General features: G+C 29.8%; 1 protein-coding gene across 1 annotated transcript in view; it reads left to right on the top strand.

The window, feature by feature from the left end:
- Positions 1–5439: 5439 nt before the first annotated feature.
- LOC148234353 (ras-GEF domain-containing family member 1B-like) overlaps positions 5440–22998 on the top strand; it is an 87166-nt gene continuing 69607 nt past the window's right edge. Inside the window, exon 1 of the mRNA XM_088188422.1 lies at positions 5440–5747. Coding sequence (XP_088044548.1) covers positions 5724–5747 — 24 coding nt within the window. The 5' untranslated portion in view covers positions 5440–5723. The remainder of the gene's footprint in view (positions 5748–22998) is intronic.

Genomic DNA, 22998 nt, shown 5'->3' on the forward strand with positions numbered 1-22998 from the left:
TAAGCGAGAGGGATTGCAAACGCTCATTAATAAAATAACGAAAGCCTGAAAAAGATACGCCCTAAAATTAAATACAAATAAACGTAATTTATGAGCTTATGCAAAGATTAAACAAATGACTTGACTTGTCGCATAGACGAAGATCAAATTAAAAATAACAAATAAATACATCTACTTGGGATCCCATTCGCACTTCTTAATATAATTTATTATCAAAGCATCTCAAATGTTTGCGCTGCGTTACTTCCTTTCAGCGAAATAACTGTTAAATATCCTATTTTTTATATCGTGTTGCCACTTTAGCGATCTATTTGTGAGGGTTCAAACAATGGTCATTGAAAGCTAGAAGAACAAGGTTTGGTTAAACAAAACATTTGTGAAATCGATATTTCATAGCACCCAATATTTTTTAATAATAAATCGACGCAAACTATCCAAAGTCAGCAATATAAAAGTATAAAAAGTAACATAAAAATTAATTTTTCATGACCTTCGAAGCGTACGTCTATAAAAATTATGAATAGGCATTCTTGTAAATAGGAATTACAATAATACCGGTATTACCGAGAGAAAAACAGTCGATACCGTTATTACCGGTATTGAAATGAATATTAATATTTTAAATAATTGACAAAAAAATAATCCGATTATGTTATTGTTTTTTGATTGTTTCGTTATATTTAATATTTTAATTACTAACTATTTGAATTAAAACACTTTCATTAATTACAAAAAAAAATATTTTCGAAAATTCTTGTTATTGTTATTAATTTTTAGTAAGAAATAAATAATAGCCATTAAAAATGTCTACAGCTGCATAATAATTATTTAAAAAAATTTTTAAAATCCGGAATTTTGCCAATTATGAAATCCTTTTTCTTTATTATTTTGTTTATCGACTCATAGTTGTTATGGCCATATCTGTTAAATTAACTTTATTTCGCAAAATAAAAAAGGCACAATTAGACTGTAGATAACGCAGTTTGGTTTTGGACGTTTTTTTGTGTTTTTAGTAATTTAAAAATTTGAAAATATTTCACTACAAATATGAAAGAATACTAAACGAACAGTAAGACAAATATTTGAATTACGAATAAATGACGGGTGAATATATTCGTAATTTGAATATTTGGATTAAAGTCTCTACTACTGACTCATATACATCTAGTGAAACAAAGACATTAAAAATAACTGTAATCCAGTCAACCAAATTAAATAGTAAAATATGTTAAATTATTGAAACATTTCACCTTAGAATCTAAAATAGCATTTTCTAAAGGATTAATTTCTAAAATTAAAAAAGCATCGATAACTTTTGCTTTTTTAAATAAAATATCATATACATATTTGTTTGGGTTTGATAATATATTTCGGATATAATAGATAATGTAGAAAAATATTTTTTCTTATCTGTAGTGCCATAAATAGTAGAAAATTATTTTAAAATATTTGACCAAGAAACTTATTATTTATCGTTATTTTCTTATTATGCGTAAATTAAAAGAAAATATGAGTAATTTCTGTAATTTCGGCAATTATAAAATATTTTTGTATTCATTATTTTGTTTGTCATCAATAAATTATTATGACTGTGGTTGTTATAAATAACATAAGGACTTTAAAATAATTAGGCTGTAGCTAATGCAGTGGTACATCGAAGGAAAAAATAAACAAATGTGTTTTTAGAATGGGTCCGTTCTTGGAATTTTTAGAAGCAACACATTAAAAAATATTTTACTACACATATGAACAATTACTTTCTGAATATAATATATTTGGAATACAAATTTGAATACCTAATCACAGACAGTGGTACTATATATTATATATTATTAGAAAATCTATTTTTTATAGTTTTGTGAACATTACTAGGACATCAATTATTCCAAAGTAAGAGGTCATAAGTTACTTGGATGCTGTAAAACAGGACTAGTGACTCGAAAATATTAGAAACCACTGGTTTAGATAAAGTAATGCGTATTTGTTTAAGTGTGTATGCTGATAATCTGCTTGGTCTATAACTTCCAGGTATATGAACTTGAGTAAATATAATATATTGCAAGATGCATGGGATCAAGTGCCATGGGATCGCTTTGAGTGACATGGTTAATTATTGTCAATCTCTTACCCGTGTTTTAACTATTGATTTTCACTGTAATAAGTACACAAGCTCGTAGACAAACCATGTAAATGTGAAAAAAATATTTATCTTCGTGTCAATAAATCTTTGCTTGTTAAACTACATTGTTAATAATATAAATTACATAAAGTAAAACTTAAGGGAATATGCTCCAAATAGTAGTAAAGCTGATACGACATGCAATGAATTAAATTTTGCGTCCTGACATCGCTGTAGGAATATATTAGAATTATAAAATATTCCTTATTCTTTTTTTAAATGAGTGACAGAAATTAAAAATATTAATTTTAATTTTATCCGAGAGTTAAATATTAGGTCCTCTGTGCATGATAGAAACAGTACTCCTTTGATATTCATTTCCAATTGATTAATAATTCCGTCAATACGCCGTATCTGCTACATGGACCAACAGACCACAGCACTGAATCTCATAATATGATTTGTCCAATCAAACATCGGAAACAGTTTCAAATAATTAATTGAAACTCTACGAAATATGTGTTATAATTATTATAAATTCAGAAAACTACTTCATTTTTACTAGCCCTTAAAAGTATTTTGAAGGTATCGGATATCACTTCACATATAAATCATTATACTCTGCAATAAAATAAAACTTGATATATGGAAACCATTATATTGAAAATATTAAATTTACACAGTAAGAATAAAAGCTTTAAATTTGTCTCGGTTGCCTCGGATTTCGTCGGCGTTAGCTTGCTAGTGCTAGTTTTTTGTTATTTTTTATTGATTGCTAGTGGTTAATACATACTACAAATAATTGCTTCGGTTTTCGTCGGTTTCGAATTTCAAGGATTATTTTTGGACGGATTATCGACGAAAACCGAGTTACCACTGTACATACATATATAAAAAAAATCATTAAAATAATATTTATTAAATTGGACAAGCTTCGTGAGAGCCTCTGATTTTTTTTAATATATATATATATGTATTGATGTACACATTCATATAAAGCATTATCAAACATTTTTATATATCATAGCATTTTCACGCAGTATGTCTTTTCAAAATACATAGAAGAAAAATAACGAGGCATTATGCCACACTCTCGTTATTACGGCTTTATGTGGAATCAATGAATTAACTCGTGATATACAAATTTGAGTTATTAAAAGATTAAAACGCTGTAAAATATTTGCCATACAAATTTATGAATCAACTGCCTTTTCTAATAAGCAGCTTCTTAAACCTTTGTAAAATAAGATATGTTTAATATTAGGCTGTCACCCGAGTGCTTACTATTTATGTGTTCAGTATTTAGCATAATTATTTTATTAAATTAATAAATATTTTACAATATAGCATAGAAAAAACCCAATGCATTTAAGGATATTATACAATTGAAGCGCAGTGAGTGGCTGATATGTAATTTGAGGGAACAGTTTCAATAGTATGTTTCATTGCCAATTATAATTTACAAATTACTTATTGTGATAATATGTAATAAGTTTTAATATTTTCGCCATTCTCACTAACAGCTACTAAATTCAACATTTTGTGAAGCTAATTGCAAATTTTAGAATAAGGTTATTCGTCACGCGGAAATTATAAAAGCGCACGCGACAATCGGAGATTTAGACGGATTAGAGCCACTTTCAAATGAGCCTAAAAAATGACAATCTAAAATAAATAGTTTATTGCTTATTTAAAAATATTCTTAAATAAATAATATATTGCCATTTAAGATTTACATTTTTTTTAGTTAACATAATTGTCCAATATTTTTTATTCTGACTGTATACGTTTATTCTAACTGATATTAACTATTTATTCTGACCATGAATAATTTAATTACGAGCAGGCTGTTAACTTTTACGCGCCCATGTTATACCGCTTTGTCAGAGAATTTCGCAAGAGAGATATAGGTGAGTATATCGGACGGTGAGTTTATCTCCTTTTCTCTCGCACGGATTTTCTTGTACGTGTGCGAGCGAGATGCACAAGTGCGTATGACAGAGTGAAAGAGTTAGTGCCTCACGCTCTGATGCACGCATCAGACGGCGCTTCAATCATGCGTCAGTATTTGTTTGACTGTTGTCGGGAGAACTACGTACTGCTAATATTCCTGTGTTTCTCAATTATTATTCGATTTAACAAGTATATTTAATATTTTTACTTCGGTAAATAATTTCAATAAATAACTACAAATTATTATTTATTATAAAAGCAGTAATAATAAATTTTCATTATTTATATGATTAGTTTTGCTGATAATATGTGCTTGGCGCCTTATGTTTAAAAAAAAATCATTTGGAGCTTTTTGGGAAAATTGGGAATCTGGCGATATTGGAACATTTTACATTCTAAATACAGTATATACGGGCATGATCATTATTAAAAGATAAGTTAATCAAGAGATAAGAGTCGTCAAGGTTATGACAGTAAAATGTAACGGTACCAAGAGATATATTATCACAGACAGTTTTTTCACATATATTCCTTTAGCTATTAAAAAACGATTTATTTCCTATCGGTACATTGAGGGGCAACAAGCCCAAAATACCGAAGGAGTTCTTAAAGGACAAAGTGAAAGAACTGTATGGTTTTGCTGATAACATGTGCTTGACGTCTTATGTTTCAAAACAAATTGGCATAGTTCTGTTGCCCAGTACAATTTTTTTAAGACAGATAGTGAAGGCAGCAAAAACAAATTTTTTTTAACAGAACAAAAGGCGGAGTTGATCTAGAAGACAAAATGCCTCGTGAATATTTTTGCGTACGGGCGACTAGGCAGTGGAAATTTAGAATATTGATGTAGCTCATTGATACTAAGGCTTTCAATGTCTATAAGATATAAATATTCTGAGGTTATAAAATATTTTTGTAGGTTATATGTTTATATATGTTTGTTTAATTTTAAGTAATTTACGTTTAATTTTTATAGATAAGTTTTTTATAATTTATTTTTTAATATTATAACTTATTATAAGAAAAGATGTAATAAAATATATTGTGCTTTATTGCGAAAGTTTGAGATGCCGCGCGTGCATACACAATGACAAAAAGACATAGCGTGGTCTTGTTCTACGCTCGATTAAAAATATTTCGGTCTCTCGACAATTAATAGAATTCTGACCGAGATTTGATTTATATTTTAACTCAAAGTTGATTTAATTTCTGACCATTTAATTTGTTGCTATTTTAGAACTAGTGCACATAATAATATTAATACGTGATTAATAAAACATGTATATATTATTAATATTAGTATTTATTTAATGTGACAGATGTACTCAGTGCTGCCAGACGCGAGCGCGAATGTTTACTTCGTTGCCGTGGCAACACCGATTCACCGTGTTGTAAACGATGCAAAGGTGTTTCGCTGCGGTGTGTGTATGTGCCGCGTACTGTTATGTCGCGCGCGACCGCTTTCTACTGCCATAGCGCTACTAAGCCTGTTACCTTATTATTAGACGGTAGCCGTCCGAAGAGTGTCGGTCACTCTAGGGTGTTTGTTTAATTCATAAAACTGATCATAAGTGCAAACTGCACCTAAGATGCAACGGTGCAAAAAAGGGACGCGGTTTCGTTCGATCCGGTGACTCTCCTCAGCAAGCGCATGAAGTGCGTTAAGCTCATGAAGGTGAGTTTTTTTGTTTGTTTTTATAGTATAAACAACTTGCTTGATTTGTATATATGAAGATAGATATATGTCGAAGGCAGGTAAAACATTGAGATCGAAAAATACAAACAAAACAAAAACAAGTTCAACCTTATTCTTTAATTAAAATGTAAAAACAATAGGGGAGATGTACCGAATGCGATATAGGGCAATATCCAATACGCAATATATCACCGAAAATATACTTCATATAAACAATATATCACCGAAAATATAATACAAATATTATTAGGTTGTTAAAAAATGGTTTCGATTTATGACCTTCAAATTCAAATATATTTTTCTCAAATAATAATTTACTTTATTGATCGTAATAAACACCAATGGGATAAAACACGTGTATATTTATACCGTTGAAGTAATATTTTGTAGTTCTGTAGTTGATCTCGAAATGTAGTTTTGGTAGCAGGTTGGTTATTGAAGACCTTACCCTGTAAAAAGTTGGCAAAAGCTTAATAAAGTAATACTCGAATGGTGCACCAGAATCACCATTGCTATTTATTAAATGAAACATCGATTTTATCTACATATATTTTACATTGTTTTATTGCAATGTTGTAGATAATAATTTAAACAAACATTACTTAAAAAAATACCTTCTTTACAATTATTAATCCGATGAGGGTATTTTTATTGCGATTCTGTAGATTTTTCGGCTATAAAATTTAAGTTCCGTTGTGCCTCAGTCTCAATTGTGTCCGATTGCTCTTCGATTGAGTCTGTGATTTACGAGCGGATGACGGTTTTATTACTTATCTTGTATTTTGAGATTACCCCAGTAAGTGTTCATAATTTGTGTATAAAATCTCGTGACATTTATTTTCGTTTTAACTTGTAATGATATATTAATTATTTTTATAGTATCATTGTAAAAATACCTATGGCTTAATAATGTATTATTGTTGATAGTGATGGGGAGGATTTTGTGTTTGATTATGATTATTCTAGTGAGGATGATAGAAAAAGTAACGTTGAGATTATACCTGTTGGTCTAAATCAGCGGTGTGAAAAAAATATCCCACGATGATATTTATATTTCGAGCAATTTAATCGAAAAATTAAATAATAAAGTTGTTCGAATACAGAATATATTTTAGAAGACACTTTTAATCGAAACATCAGAAAAAATACAAAAAATTGTAGCTAGGATATTTGGCGCTCAGCTATCCAAATAGCATCCGCCCTCCCCCCTATTTTATAAATATTTCACAATTTTCAAATACATATTTCAAATGTTATTGAAATTAAATTGTTTAAATACTGAGGTTCTACGATTAATTAAATACATTAAAATAATGTAATGGAATTGTAAACATTCTATTTAAAAAACATAATAATTTCTATCTTTTATTTAATATTTATTTGATTACTCTTTCTAGGGTACATAATACATAATATTATATATAATTTATATAATAAATAGAATAACTAGCTGTCGATCTTTCACTATCGTGATGTATCGCAGCTAGTGAGTGTACAAATACCGGACCCTCAAATTTTTGGATTATTTTTTTTATTCTGATTAAAAAAAATCTAGTTTTACTATTTAGTTTTTAATGCGCTATATTGTAGGGTATAAGTTTGATGAAAAAATACACTACACTGCATATCTTTATTGTTATTTACTGGTTGGTTTAGTTTTAAAACATTAAAATCTAGTGATTGCTTAATTGTAATTCCTCTGCTTTTTGCGCGTTTGATAGATATGCGGTTGATCCAAGTACGCTCTCGACCGTTCCCGCGCTACTATGTGAATTTGACAAATTTTTAACTATAGTTAATGTAGTTCTTTACGTAGATAAAAAACGTAATATTTAAAAAAAAAATATTAATATATTAAAGACTATTTTTTAAGTTAAAAAGTATATTTTGACTAAATCTAATTTTATTGTCAAGATTTATAATTTTTCAAATATTTATATTACTGCTTCACAATTTTTATTAATAAAATGTCTAGTTTCCTCTTAAACGCGCCATTAAAAGGGATTCCCAGGCTACAACTGGATTCTTATCTAGGTGGTTTTTAATGGCAACACTTCTAAATTCTAATTGTCAATAGCGAGCTGTCATGATGACAGCGCGCCACAAATAGTTATGATAAATTATATGAAATAAACGGTAAACAATCTGCTAATCACAGTGAATTTTTCTTAAGCAGCATTAGTTGAAGATAATGCAAAATGATGTAGCACTTGTAATAAAGCAATATAAATAAAACTTAAAATTATTAGCCTGCTAAGTAAGTACTTTTTTGTGTATAAAATAAACCATTTATGCTTAGTTAAATTACACTGAGAATTTAAAGCAATTTGATTGTTTACCATTCATAGCTTACCATATTTATGAAACTAAATCAGGACAGCTAAAAAAGGTAGTTTTAAAAATTTTGTGAAACTGGGACGTGTGGTGAGCCTTTGTTCATACCCAACATTAATCTATCTGCCGGTTATATTCTACGATCTCAAAGTTCTAAATAATCAACATTATAACAGATGTTATATTTATATACTCTTCAATCTCAAATGAAGGATGCTTCTGGGGAATTCATCGGTTACTATTTTATTTGTATATTTTTAGTTGTCAATGGCTCATTTTAGTATTTTAATTGTGTTTTTAATATCTACTCTACTTCTACTACACACTTTATTTCTCATGTTAACTGCAATTATTTTGTTTTATAAAGAACTTATATAAGTTTACTTTACCACCGAACATTGTGGTTTTGGCTATTCTACAAGAAAAAATTCTTAACATATTTTATTATATACAATAAGAACAATAAAGTTGATTATACCAATTCAGGTTTCTCAATGGACGATTCAAGTATATAAATTTTGTTCTTTGTCATAATCCAAATATCTATCTAATACCAATATATGATATCTACTAATTATTTACTCTATTTTTCACATTACAAGCAGGTATTTTATTTTATAAAGAACAAATTATACTAAGTTTGCTCTAAGTGAATAGCTGATATATTGACACTCAGAATGAAACAACTGAAATGGTTTTTTTGACATGATATTGGACTATATTCATTTAAATTATATATGCAATTGTATACTATTTTCTTATGACTTTTACCCACTTGTATATTATTTGCTAATGCTTTATCACTACTGGTACATATGACGTTAGTATTAGAAAGTCATATACTCACGTCCAACGTCTTGAGACAATTATATGTATGATTATAATGTTTCGTATTCTTATTAACTATCGTATAAAGCTCTTATTATTTTTAATTATTTATCCGAAGCAATGATAATTTTGATGAATTGAAAGTCAAAAACCTCACTTTTTGGTCTATGAGCTCGTCGACGGAGCTCATAAAGATTTCATTAGGAAGATTGTTTATATAGTTTAATCAGTGTAGAATTCTAATCATTACATGTATTATGTATATATTTTATTTTTATAGTTAATTCATATTCCGAATATTTATGTTCAATCAAATCGAACAACACACATGAAAAAATTAATGAAAATTATTTTTATAAATAACTGTCACTTTGCTGCCGGTCATCTATATTTAAATGCTGATTTTTCATTGTCAGAGCCTCCAATCACAAACAAAATAATTCAATAACGGGGGCTCGGAAATCAATTCAGCAAACTCAATTTTTATATTTATTAATTATAATTAAATATATTTATTTTGTTTACGTGAATTATACACCATTCATACAAAGCGATACAATTTACAGAGTAACAATTTAAATGTAGAATATTTTAATTTTAAAGCGAGCGTCTCTGGAGGCAGAAGCGACGACTTAAAACAATTATGTATAAGATAGATAATCATATTGAGGGAAAACAGGTATGTAAATAATAATAATGATTTATATTTATTTCTTTATTTACATATACATATTTAAAATATATAAGAATAACCAATCTTTTACAAAATAGGCCAACATGTGTTCCCAATATGTCATAAAAGCAAAGCAACTTACAAAAAAATGCATAGGTAATTTTATTAATAGAAAAATGTATATAAGATATAAAAATAAATTAACTATAGATCATTTTTTCTGATTTTTCTGTATGTCTGGTCAATTACGCCATATTTAAACGTGAAAAATATTAAAACTGATTTTATATGCGAATTAAATTTGAATTATGCCTCAAAAATTTCATATCCCGTTTTGCCTCCACCCCCAAGTCTGGCGCCCAGAAACACGTGCCCCCCTCTAAACCTCCCTAGCTACGCTTCTGATAGAAACAACACCAGACGTTTAGGAAACTGAATTTTATGAATCCCATATATTTTCTTTTAAACCATATTTTTATTGTGTTATTAAACCACTATGACGAATTAAAGTAACCTGTCATATTAGTGGCTATATATAATGTATTGTTATTTGCTTGGTCGTTTTATGTAAATATGTTCAAGGACGAATTAATAAAATTATTTATTATTATTATTAAGTTATTTTTACCAGAGAAGGATCACTAGGGTTTAAATCCACTTACTCCAAATTCTCGTAATATATGTTTTTATTATTTATTGGACACGGATTTTCTGAAATTTTATGTATAATTGAAAAAAAATTGCCTATGGCACTAATTATGATTTAATTATCATGATTTCTTAGTGTTCATTAAAGAAAATTCTTTTGAACTTAGAACTTATTTTCAACATATTTTTTTATGATGATTTTTTAATTAATTTAGAAATAATTAAAATATATTTTACTTGCGGCGCTCATCGTTATTTAATTTTCGCAATTATTCATATAATGCTCGATTGAATTCCTTGCTTTTCCTTGATCGAAGGAACCAAACTGAAAAAGTCAACTCATATTTAAAATACTTGTATCAAAACTTTCAGAAATATTATGTGCCTGGTTCTAATATCGTCATTGACGAATCGATAAAATCAGTTTTAATACCTATAATCCAAAGAAATCCTCAAAATACCCATAGATACTACACTAATTTTGATTTTTTAACATTTATATTGTGAGATATCTCTTAACAAATATATTGTAAGTAATAAAACTTATATTTTTCAACAAATTTGTCGTTATAGTGCAGGTTTTTAATCTTCACACAGATCTGGATGAAAGGGCGCGTCTTTTCTTGTCATTGGGTTAACTAGGGCATCCAAATACCCGGCCAAATTCATTACACGGTTCTCGGTTATTTTTCTATAGCTTAACCGGGTACTATTATATGTATTTTTTGTCTACTATTATATGTTTACACAGAGATATATTTTTTATTATATACATACAGTAGACCCCCTATTAACACGGTAAATTGGGAACGTGCTATTTGGGTGCGTGTAGACGGGGGACTATAAAATACTCATACAATTTTTTTTTGTAGTGAGATTTCCTCCCTTTGGCTCGATCACACATAAAGTAACGGACATCCAAATAGCAAGTTCCCAATTTACCGTGTTATTTGGGGGTCTACATACGTATATTATAAATTTGAATATTTGTAAGTGTCCCGGGCTGCCGGTAGAGACGCAATTTAAGTAATTTGAAAAACACTATTGTATAATAGAATTAAATTAAATTACACCACTCGTGATACGGTTTACGGAGCACATTATCCGGGGGCACAGACGCGACATTTGGAATCTGTTGGTGGTACGGTACGTTCTGGTGTCGTAGCGCAGACTCCTGACTGACCGCTCTGATCCGTGAATGTAGCGTGAAGGCTTTTAATTGCACATTAACCCTTTCACCGCGGATGCCTTCTATAGAAGTCATCAAGAAAATACCCAGTACTCATTGAGCACCTAAATGTACCATAAGCCTTCAAGACTAATAATATGGTTATATAGTATAATTTAAGACTGTAAATCATGTCAATTTATTGAACCAAAATATGGTATGAATATATTAATATTTAAAAAAATATCAGCTATGGCGAAATGGTTAATGGGGGCGTAGACTCGTGGTTGACAATCTAGAGAGGGCTTCGCTTCATCTATGCAGTTCTGGTTACTGCAGTCTCAGAGAGCCTTTAATGGGGACAGCAGGCAAAGGACAAAAACTTTAAATGCAGGGCTTGACAAGCCAAGATTCAGGCCACTAGAAAGGAAGTGTATTGCTCTTTGTCTGGTCGATCCAACATCGACTGTCCAGCCTACCTATTCCTGGTGCCTGACAGATAAAGGTAGTTCCTCAAAACCTTTTAAAATCGTTTTCTGTATTTCTCAGAAACTTATATTTTTTAAAAAGCAATTTTAGTTACATTTAAAGTAGGTTTCATTCAGCACAAATAAGTATTTCTCATCTGATTAAACCTCCTTATGATTGCGTTACACGAATGCAAAGTTTATATCAGTCGAGTCCATAGATTTAGCACACGGGCGATTCACCGTGAACATAACTGGAACAACAGAGCCCTAAGGGGAAAAATGTACACAAAAACGTTAGTTACGTTAATGAATGCATGTCATACTTATATTCTTCCTTTGATTGCTTCCCCGGCAAAATATGGAAGAGGAGAAAATGGAAAAAACACACAATGAACCAATTTCAACATGTAATCCTTAGGGATGAATGCAAGCGAGCATTTTTCGAAAAGACTGAAGCACTTTATTGATTATATTCTACAAAGCCTTTAGGGTGATCCCGTTTAAAATTGTAATACTTTTAGCAGCATATTAGTAAATACATAAATTAGAGATTGGTAATTTTATGATTATGATTTTTGGGACGCAAAACCGCTTGAGGCTTTCACTCGTCAATAATGACGGTTTGGCATAATCGCTTTTCATTTTTGTTTTCTAACGTCCGCTAGTTCTCAAACTTCACTTTCATTAGATCACATCAAACGGCGTGATCACCTGCTTGCAAACACTAGACTAGAATATAATATTTTTTGAGTGTGAAAATGTATTTTTTTATAATAATAAATCATTTAAAGGGCGGACGTTTATTGACGAGATTTTGTGATTTTGTGATTCTTGTAGCAGTGAAAATTTCTGATTTCTTAGATTTCTAAACTTATCTAATAGATGTACACGATATTTTAAATTCATTTTCTTGGTGTAGTGCTTCTTTGATATGTTCTTCCTCTGGTTTAAATATACAATATTTAATCAATTTCAATGGTTAAATAAAATCGAGTGCTATAATTGGAATGAACTGTACGCAGTTATAAAGTAGAAAGCTTAAAAAATGTCTTATATACTTTACATCAGAAGTGGATAATTTATGACACCAATAAGATCAAGAGGCGATGGGTAGGCAAAGGAATTTCAACAAGAAGATAAGACCGAAGCGTATTTCACACAAAAAAGTATGTGTTGATATTTCTAAGAGATTATATAGTTATTTTCAATTGCCCCCAAATAACTTCCATTGACAAAAATTGGAAGATTGATTGATCGAAAAACCGCTTTACTTATTACAATGCGAACGAAAACAGTTATATTTTTAATATACTATTGTTTAAAAATAATAGTAATTTTTGCATAAAAAGGTGAGTAGCACTTAAATGAAAAATAATATTATTTTTAAATATATAGTAAGTAATTAAATACATTATTTAGGCTATGATTTTCTTGAATGCATTGTTATATAGGACACCGTTCATTAACTTTGTGTTATTTTTAAAGCAATACTTATTTTTTTGATATTTCGAGAGTGCAACCCTCGGATAGTATTTTAGCCGATAGAGCATATTTAAATATTTTACATATAAACTGCCATTTATTATTAGTGAAATACTTATTAAATAAGCACACTTTCTGGATATATTACGTACATGAACTGATACTTATTGGCCAGTATTCGCTGAGAATAAATTGTTGTTTGTCTGCATTATTTTACCAAATTTGTAATGGAAGCAAATTTCATGGCCGAAAGTGATACGCATCGCCATATCTGACTTTAGAGAGTCGACAAGGTACGATGGATATGATAATCAAGAATTAAGATAACCGAGACTCTCTAGCTAAACGAAACTAACGTAACGTCTATAAAATCGTCATGATTTATTGTTTAAAATATAAGAGACATTTCTGGCGTTTGACGTTTATTCACATTAACATTATTCTATTAATTTCTATTAATTATTATTCTATTAATATTCTATTATAATCTAATCTAATATTCTATTATTCTATTAATATTCTATTATTCACATTACCATTATTCTATTTAGCCTAAAATGAATGACTCAATGCGTATGCTTTATATTTAATGCTGGATTTTGTACTTGACTTTAGCACTTATCCGTAGACGATGTTTGTTGTAGGATTATTTTCATCTACTTGAGCAAAGCTTGAAAAGTAAATTTGTATTATAAATAATATATATGTACATATAATTAATATTAAACTTGGATAATAATTAATATAAAAAGTTCCTAAAATAAATATTCTACGGATGAAAATTATTTTATAAATTAAGTTATGTATATGTTCATTAAATGTCAACTTGTCATCTATAACTAATCCTGAATATTTAGTAGAGTAGTTTAGCTCATTTAAGTAAAAAAATCAAGAAATATATCTTAAATTAGTCAAAGCCATTGTGCAAACGCATTTAAATCCATTTACATAATACCAGTATCATACAGCCGTTGATATGGAATGAAGCTTTGTCATACATATAAATAATGAAGAATAAGAGTCCAATGCTTGTAAGCGTCTCAGTGTAAGCGACTTGAAGAACCAAAAAAAAAAGCACGTCAAGTTTGTTCAAATATCAATGCAACCACTTTATTCACTAGATATGGTGAAAAATATTTTTCCTGGTTTATAATCTCTTTTAAACTAAAAAGAGGTTATAAACCAGGAATTTGTCATTATTTTTAATGTACTTATTTTATTATTTATGTAGGTAAATAAATGCCATGCACCCAACGCACTCCTTTCCTTCCAATTTTGAGTGACGATATCGAATGCAAGCGCTGCAAGATGCTGCGAATCTCGCGGGTCGCTCATTTTAGAAAGGTTAATAACAATTTTGGCCGGTAACCGCGGCAAATCGTTCCATTGTATGGCCGCGTCGGTTTCTAGTTGAGCAGCCGACCGTTGACGCCAATTTTACAAGTCGTCAACTCGAAACAACAAAGTTTCCGAGTGAGCTCAGTTGGTTGTTAGTCGCTCGGACGCACACTGTTCAAGCAATGCTGCTAACTGTTATTGGCTACAAGTAGTCCGACCATCTGACCGTAGATAAATAATAAAATAGGCGAGTCCGAAAAATTAGACGCGTGTTCCCCCCCCCCCTCTCGCCTACCGAATGCAATGTATTAATGTGTATCTCAGGTGAATTTGATTTTTTAAATTTATTTATTAGAAATCTAAATATCATGACAGGCAAAGTCTCAAAATAAGTAGTATTCTTGCTGTTGCAAAAATCAATTTACGGATGCGTTCGAGAGGAAATTACACAAAATTTTAAAACATCAATAAAAATATTTTTTAAATTATAAAATTTTAAGATTTATTCAAAATATTTTTTTCATCTTTAAAAATAATTTTTATTTTATTATGGATTTAAAATATTTGTAGTTTATTATAGCTTTTAAATATGTTTTGTTTATTATAAATTTTAAATACAGTAAAAACAGTTTGCATTTATTAATTATTAAAATTTTAAATACTACGCAGAAATACTTATAAATCAAAATATGTTTTAATGAAAATAGATAAAGGTTTCAAAATTATTAATATTTTTAAAGCACATATTGTGCTTACTGTCCATTTTTGGTCTAAAGCAACAGATTAGGTGGTCGAAATTTTCAGTTTATTGTTTCTTTCTAATTAGTAAATGTAATTAAAAACTGGCTTTTATATTTACACATAAAATATGTAAAAAAAATTAATTAAAAAATAACTTATGGTGTAACTAAAAAACGTGCTATTTATTTAAACTTCAAACCTACTTTTAAATGATAACAAAATGTTACGTTTTAATATTATTTTTTATTTTGGCATTTTTTGTCAATATTACTATTAAGTCAAGTTGCAAATTTATTTTAAAACGTAATACAATGTTTAATTTTATTATTATCTAACAAAGTTTTAAACCTAATCTAAAATGATATATAATATGTATTTTTATCATTAAATATCTAAGTTTCACATCTCACTAAAATATTTTCTTCTGGAAATATTTAGCTGAGCTATAAACCTATTTTCAAATGAATTGAAAATGCTAAGTAGTTTTTTATAAATTGAAACATGTTGATAATCATTTAAAATCCTAAATATTCGTCTATGTAGTGCGCAAATTTAATGGTTCTCAAGATATTTTTAAACGTACCGAATTTATAGTTGTTTATTTTATTACTTTGATATATGAAACATCTCATTTGTTTTTTAATATATAGGAATAGTACCTGCTTAATAAGCTACACCTAGTCTATATCGTTATGATTTTTTATCCTTCCATGCAAACACTAAATTATTGTTTGTTCATTTATATGTTACAACTTATTTTGCGTATTTTTTATCGCTTATTTTAGACCTAATTGTACTAGCTAATCATAATTTTTGGAAAAATAAATTGGCCATTATAGAGTAATCCAATCCAAGTTTCCTATTACTAAATTAAACATTTGTTATTAATCACGCGTGTTCAAAGTGAGGGTAGCAAAAGTTAGTCAGTGGTCCGGTTTTTAATATTAATATTCATAGTTTTTCATTAAGTAACAAGAATTTCTCTAGCCAAGTTCAGAGGGCATCCCTATTTAGAATCCACGTTAAAATCAATAAAATCGTGCCGTAGCGGTGGAAACGCTCGGTTATCTAGCGTTTATATTAAGACTGTTTTTTAACAATATTACGACGTACAATTAGTAAAAATCGGATGACGCATATCTAAACCGAATTTTGCTTCTCTTTTTTTAATTTAACTTCTCAGAAGTCAAAAATCCACGTCAAAAGCATTATTGATTTTGACGTGGATTTTTTTACTTTTAAAGTTATAATTGTTTTTGCGCCTTCCTATTGCTCAAACTTTGAGCAGCACTCTTATGTCATAAGTTCGTAGGAATATCGATATACTATGGGTAGGGATCGATATACTATGGGTAGGGATCCCGGGATTCGGGATCCCGGGATCCCGGGATCCCGAACGATTTTCAATACCCGATGAGTCCCGGGATTATAAAACATAATCCCGAATTTTTCGGATTGGTTGATTTATCAAGCACAATCGAATTATTATTGACAACATCGTTATATTTCGTGTACAAACTTGCGCGAGTTGCACGTGTCATCTGTGAATCTTTGAGACTGTGAGTCTGAACGTGCTTTTTCAGCAGCAGGCTGCTTAAGAACCAAAATCAGATCAAGGCTAAATGATAAAACACTTGATGCTTTGATGTTACTTCGTGAGTTTTATTCAAAATAATGTTTTCAATTAATTGTGTCTATGAATGTACATAGGTATGTGCATACATTGTCAAAAGTTCATTTTTTTCTTCTCAAATAAATATATAAGACCTTCCCTTTTTTATTTTTATTTTATTATTTTCTATTTTAAGTCCAAGACTAAAATTATACGTACTTTATACATTGTACGTTATAAAAAACAGATGTAAAAATATATTGTATTATTCATTTTAAATTATTTTTGTCGATAAAATAACATGAAAATTATCCCGGGACTGGTCCCGGGATCCCGGGATCGACTAATTGCAATACCGAAATCCCGGGATCAAAATTTTGGCCCGGGATTGGAATCCCTAACTATGGGTCAATATGCGAGATTATTTTTCCGCTTATTTTTCCCTGAGAGAAATATTTTGAATTTGACCTAATGAAAGTTCTAAGACTATAATTAGTTTTAGAACTTTTGGTTTGGGTTTGAACAGAAAATGGACGTTTTGCAATTGTCAAATAGAGTTTGATTGACATTTTAGAGAAGCACTAGCCCCTATCGGTGCAATTTTATATTAGAACTTCGCCACTACTTTACTAGCACTTGACAGATAAATTATATTTTCACTGGTAAAGATTTTATTAATTAAGCTAGATTTTATTTTGAGGGTTCACCCGAGAATTTCTGGTTTAGAATCAAGGACGTCATTTCAAGGGGGAGGGGGATCAAAAATTGGCTTGTCAGTGTTCGTTTTTTTTAATATTTCGATTTCATTAAGATTCATAGTATTTCATTGAATGCATTTTTCGAGCCAAATTCAAAAGTGGGGATCTAGCTGCCAATATTATGCGATTTAACACCGTTGGAGCATCTAAAACCCAATATCTACCAAGTTATAGCCGATAAACCGAAAAAATCGGTTGCTGCAAATGGTCCAGAGGCGACTATTTAATTTACATTATTTTTCATAGTTATTGAAATACATCAAATGTTTGAATAATAGATTTTTTTAAAAAAGGTTGATTTACCTTTTATGTATGATATCCTTCAGCATGAACAATGTATCGCAAATATCTATCGATCAACTGAAGGACTACTCTTGATTAAAATAAAACATTCAGCCTAATTATAGTCGTTAAAAAATCGTTAACATCAACTTCCCAATTCGGAATTTACTACTCTCAAAATATATTGTCTAAATACAGAGTTGAATTAATAACAGTAATATAATTTATTTAAAGAAAGTATGAACGTAAATACAAAAACAAAACTTCTTAGTTTGAAAACCATGGATAACAATTTACACGTCTAGGTTTTGAGCGACTGGTACAGATTTATCAAAAAACTGTTTCCAAAATCCATCGATGGATTGACAGATTTTATGACGAATTTTAGTAATTTTATAGTTCCAGGTTAAATTATATTAAATCTTTTTACTGTAATATATCGATAGAAGTATCTAAATAAAATACTAGAAATTTTATTATCTAGTCATTTAAAATATATTGGGAATGACATAAATGCTTTTGGACTGGATTTTTGGATTGAAAATTTGAGCAACCTTTCATTAGGTTGGAAAGTAATTTAATCAAATTGCTGAATTGAGTTGGATTGTTATCAATCTGATTACTTTCAGGGGCGAATTATTTATAAATACTGACTGCTGTTTCTTCTTTGTTTTTAATGTTATATAAATATGTTTTGATTACCAATAGTTAAGTATAATACTTGTAACTAGGGATTCTAATCCCGGGCCAAAATTTTGATCCCGGGATTTCGGTATTGCAATTAGTCGATCCCGGGATCCCGGGACCAGTCCCGGGATAATTTTCATGTTATTTTATCGATAAAAATAATTTAAAATGAATAATACAATATATTTTTACATCTGTTTTTTATAACGCACAATGTATAAAGTACGTATAATTTCAGTCTTGGACTTAAAATAGAAAATAATATAATAAAAATAAAAAAGGGAAGGTCTTATATATTTATTTGAGAAGAAAAAAATGAACTTTTGACAATGTATGTACATACTATGTACATTCATAGACACAATTAATTGAAAACATTATTTTGAATAAAACTCACGAAGTAACATCAAAGTGTTTTATCATTTAGCCTTGATCTGATTTTGGTTCCTAAGCAGCCTGCTGCTGAAAAAGCACGTTCAGACTCACAGCCTCAAAGGTTCACAGATGACACGTGCAACTCGCGCAAGTTTGTACACGAAATATAACGATTTTGTCAATAATAATTCGATTGTGCTTGATAAATCAACCAATCCGAAAAATTCGGGATTATGTTTTTTAATCCCGGGACTCATCTGGTATTGAAAATCGTTCGGGATCCCGGGATCCCGGGATTCGGGATCCCGGGATTGGAATCCCTACTTGTAACTATATTCTTTATCTAACTGTTTTTACCCTGCAAGGTAAATTGTCCGTTAATTTTTAATCTAACAAATTTCATTAAATATTTTAACTTGCCCGCTCAGTGGCGTGCGGTATAAACCAAAATCCTACGATAAATAAATCACTTTTATTTCCCATAAACTATTTCAGATCCACAATTTAAAACCAAAAAATAATATTTCACTCCTCTCAAACCTTTCAGGAATATGCTCTATTAGATAATGCTGCAAATATTGATGGCACTCTACACATTGCTAACTATACTGCTTTAAGTCGTGTGGCACAAACAAATGCTATACATGTTCAAGAAAATATTGAGCTGATTATCAAACTTTAAGATAATTTAAAAAAAAATAGCGTAAATAAAACAGACAAATACGCAAGAGTAGAATAAAGTAAAATAGCGAAATGAACCATAATTAGCTTTGTCATTTTATTTTAATAAAACGTGTGTTTTGTAGCATAGTACTCCAAAAAGTTATGCATTCATAATTATTAGTACTGACATTAAAAACATTAAATTTCTAGCTTTTTGAACAACATCATTGTGTAAGTGCTAATTAGCCTAATTGACTTTAAATTGCAGGATAGCAGTAGAATACAATATTTCGCGAATTATGCGCAAAAACCCTGTTGCAAAATTGCATTAATATGATTCGATTAAATCCAGTCCATTGGTTCATTTGAATGCATTAATATCTCATGTAAGAGTGTTTCCCAATGGTTTTTTGATTTTTTTAATAAATATATGCAGTAACGCAAAGATTGGTATACGTTGCAATATGCTATATATAAATGTTTACCTGTGTTGATATAGTAAATAGCTAATACTTACCTATCTATTTACGTATATTTGAGCTGAACTTTTGAAAACATCATGTCATATTGCAGTAGCATATTTCTTGTAGCTTCTGCACAGAGGGTTGCGAATTGCGATCGATGTTGCTACCGTTACAGGACTCCCCAAACGTTTTTGAAAATACATATAATAATATGTATTTTCTAGATCTATGTATAATTATACATATTAGTTTAGCACATAAACATAAAGCAGTAAATATATATGTAAAATTAAATAAGATTGAAATGTTTTAAAGAATACGAAGTAGCATTTAAGTGATAAATAAAAACCTAAAACGTATTCTTCGTTAAAATGATATATCGTTGGTTTCATACATTATAAAATATAGGTAATACCACTTAGTGCTAATGTAATTTATAGTAATTTAATTTAAAATAACTATATTTAAATATTATCATACTAAAATATTATATCTTTCCAACTAGGATATGTACTTATTAAATATAATACCTCTATAGATATATAGTATTTATGTATATACATATATAGTCTATTGCACCACTCATATTAATTATAATGAAAGTTCGACTCAGTTTTATGTTATATTTAGCAACTGAATACCTATTGAAACTTTAGGTTGTAATTATTTACCATCAGTATAAGATACTTCAACTTTCTAAATATAGAATTTGCAACGTTTTGTAACTAACGAATATATATTTTTTGCTCGGTTGCTCAGATAATTTAACTCGGTTATTTTCAAGTTATTTGAGCAATCGTAGACAGTTTGTAACGTATGGTGGCCGATTGTCAAAGGAATATTTTACCCCTTCGGGGGTTCCTCAAGGATCCAATCTGGGACCTCTGCTTTTTGTGTTATTTATTAATGACATAAATACTGCAATTAAACATTCAAGTTTTCTTCTGTACGCAGATGATTTAAAATTATATAAATGCATTCGATCTGTTGCGGACTCCTTCTCTCTACAAAGTGATTTAGACTCTCTGTGGAGATGGGCTTCCGTTAACCGTCTGCCCTTTAGTGTCGGAAAGTGCCATACTGTGTCATTTTCTCGATCCCGTTCGCCATCAGCTTATTTCTACCATCTCGGTGGTAACATTTTGACTAGAGAAACTTCCATTAAAGATCTCGGAATCACTTTCGAGAGCAAATGGAGGTTCTCTCTACACATACACGACGTCTGTGATAAATCTTCCAAGATGCTCGGCTTTGTTATGAGGAATGCCTTTCACTTTGACGATCCGTCAGTTATTCGCATCCTCTATGACACCTTAGTTCGTAGCATTCTTGAATCGGGATCTATAATTTGGAATCCCCGAATAGCCAAATATTCCCTTTTAGTGGAAAAAATTCAAAAAAGGTATTTAAGATACCTTTACAAAAGGACATTTGGTTATTATCCGTACTTATATCCCAGCGCCTTTCTTTTAGGAGCGTTGGGATATGATTCGCTGAGTTCTCGCAGAAAGCTGTATATCGCTAAGCATTTTTTTAAATTACTAAAAGGTGCTGTCGACAATCCAGCTATTCTCGAGGAATTCCAGTTTTGGGTTCCTGAATATTTTCGAGAATCACGATCGAGACCTCTTTTGATGACCGTTAGGGCTAGGACATCCGCACTTGCCGACTCGCCTATGGCTGTGGCCATCCGGCTCCTTAATACGCTGGCATTACATATTGACCTATTTAATGTCAGCTACGAGGAGCTGATCCGGTTTATTTCATTTAATTTTAATATTTTATAATTTTTTTGTTATGTTTAAGTATTTTTATATTTATGTATATATACTTTTTTTTTTTTATGTTTTATAAATTTAAAATTTGTTTTCGACCATCGTGGCGCATTGGGGTAACCTGTTAGGCCACGATGGTCTTAATTTAATCTAAAATAAATAAATAAAATAAATATTGTCATGAGCTAATAAATTTAATTAATTTTCAAAATAATTTGTGGTCTTAATATAATATATAAGTAATAAAGCTTATTTTTATAAATATTTAAATATAATTGTTCTTATATATAATTGTTCGCTTCCGGAAACATTCTCAGTTCAATTCTTTACTCTAATATATTTAATTTTAATTAATAAAAATGAAAATGGAGTTGGCACGATGATTTTCAAGCCTCCGCTAATGTATTCTTTTGTTGTTGTTAACATTTAAATATAAAACAAGATGGCCGACATCAACGTGACAACAGTTTTAATAATTTTGTTATGCGACAATAATTTTCATTTTGTTCCGCGACAATAGTTCTTATTAGTTTATCATGTGCGTTGTTCGATTTGACTGAATATGAATAATCGGATTGCAAATTAACTAGGTATGTTATATCTATGAAATTAAATATATACATAACGTTGTAAGGACTATAATAATATATTGATTAAACTAGATAAACAATCTTCGTGATGAAATCGTCAAATTTTGAATTCCCATCGACGGGCTCCGAGATCGAAAAGTGAGTTTTTCCTTTTACAATACATAAAAATTATCATTGTTTCTGATGTAGTGCACATATTCGTTAGATGTAACGTGTAATGTATCCGTAGTATGTATGAGGATTGAAAGTTAATGTCGATCAAATCGGCGCTGTCGCAGTAGAAACGATATATAGCATATCAGGCAACGGACAGCTTATAAATGTGTAGCTTTTTGGAGGTTA

Source organism: Plectrocnemia conspersa, unplaced genomic scaffold (assembly GCF_051122295.1).
Source record: "Plectrocnemia conspersa isolate PC_06_02 unplaced genomic scaffold, ASM5112229v1 ptg000006l, whole genome shotgun sequence".
Taxonomy (NCBI): Eukaryota; Metazoa; Arthropoda; class Insecta; order Trichoptera; family Polycentropodidae; genus Plectrocnemia; species Plectrocnemia conspersa.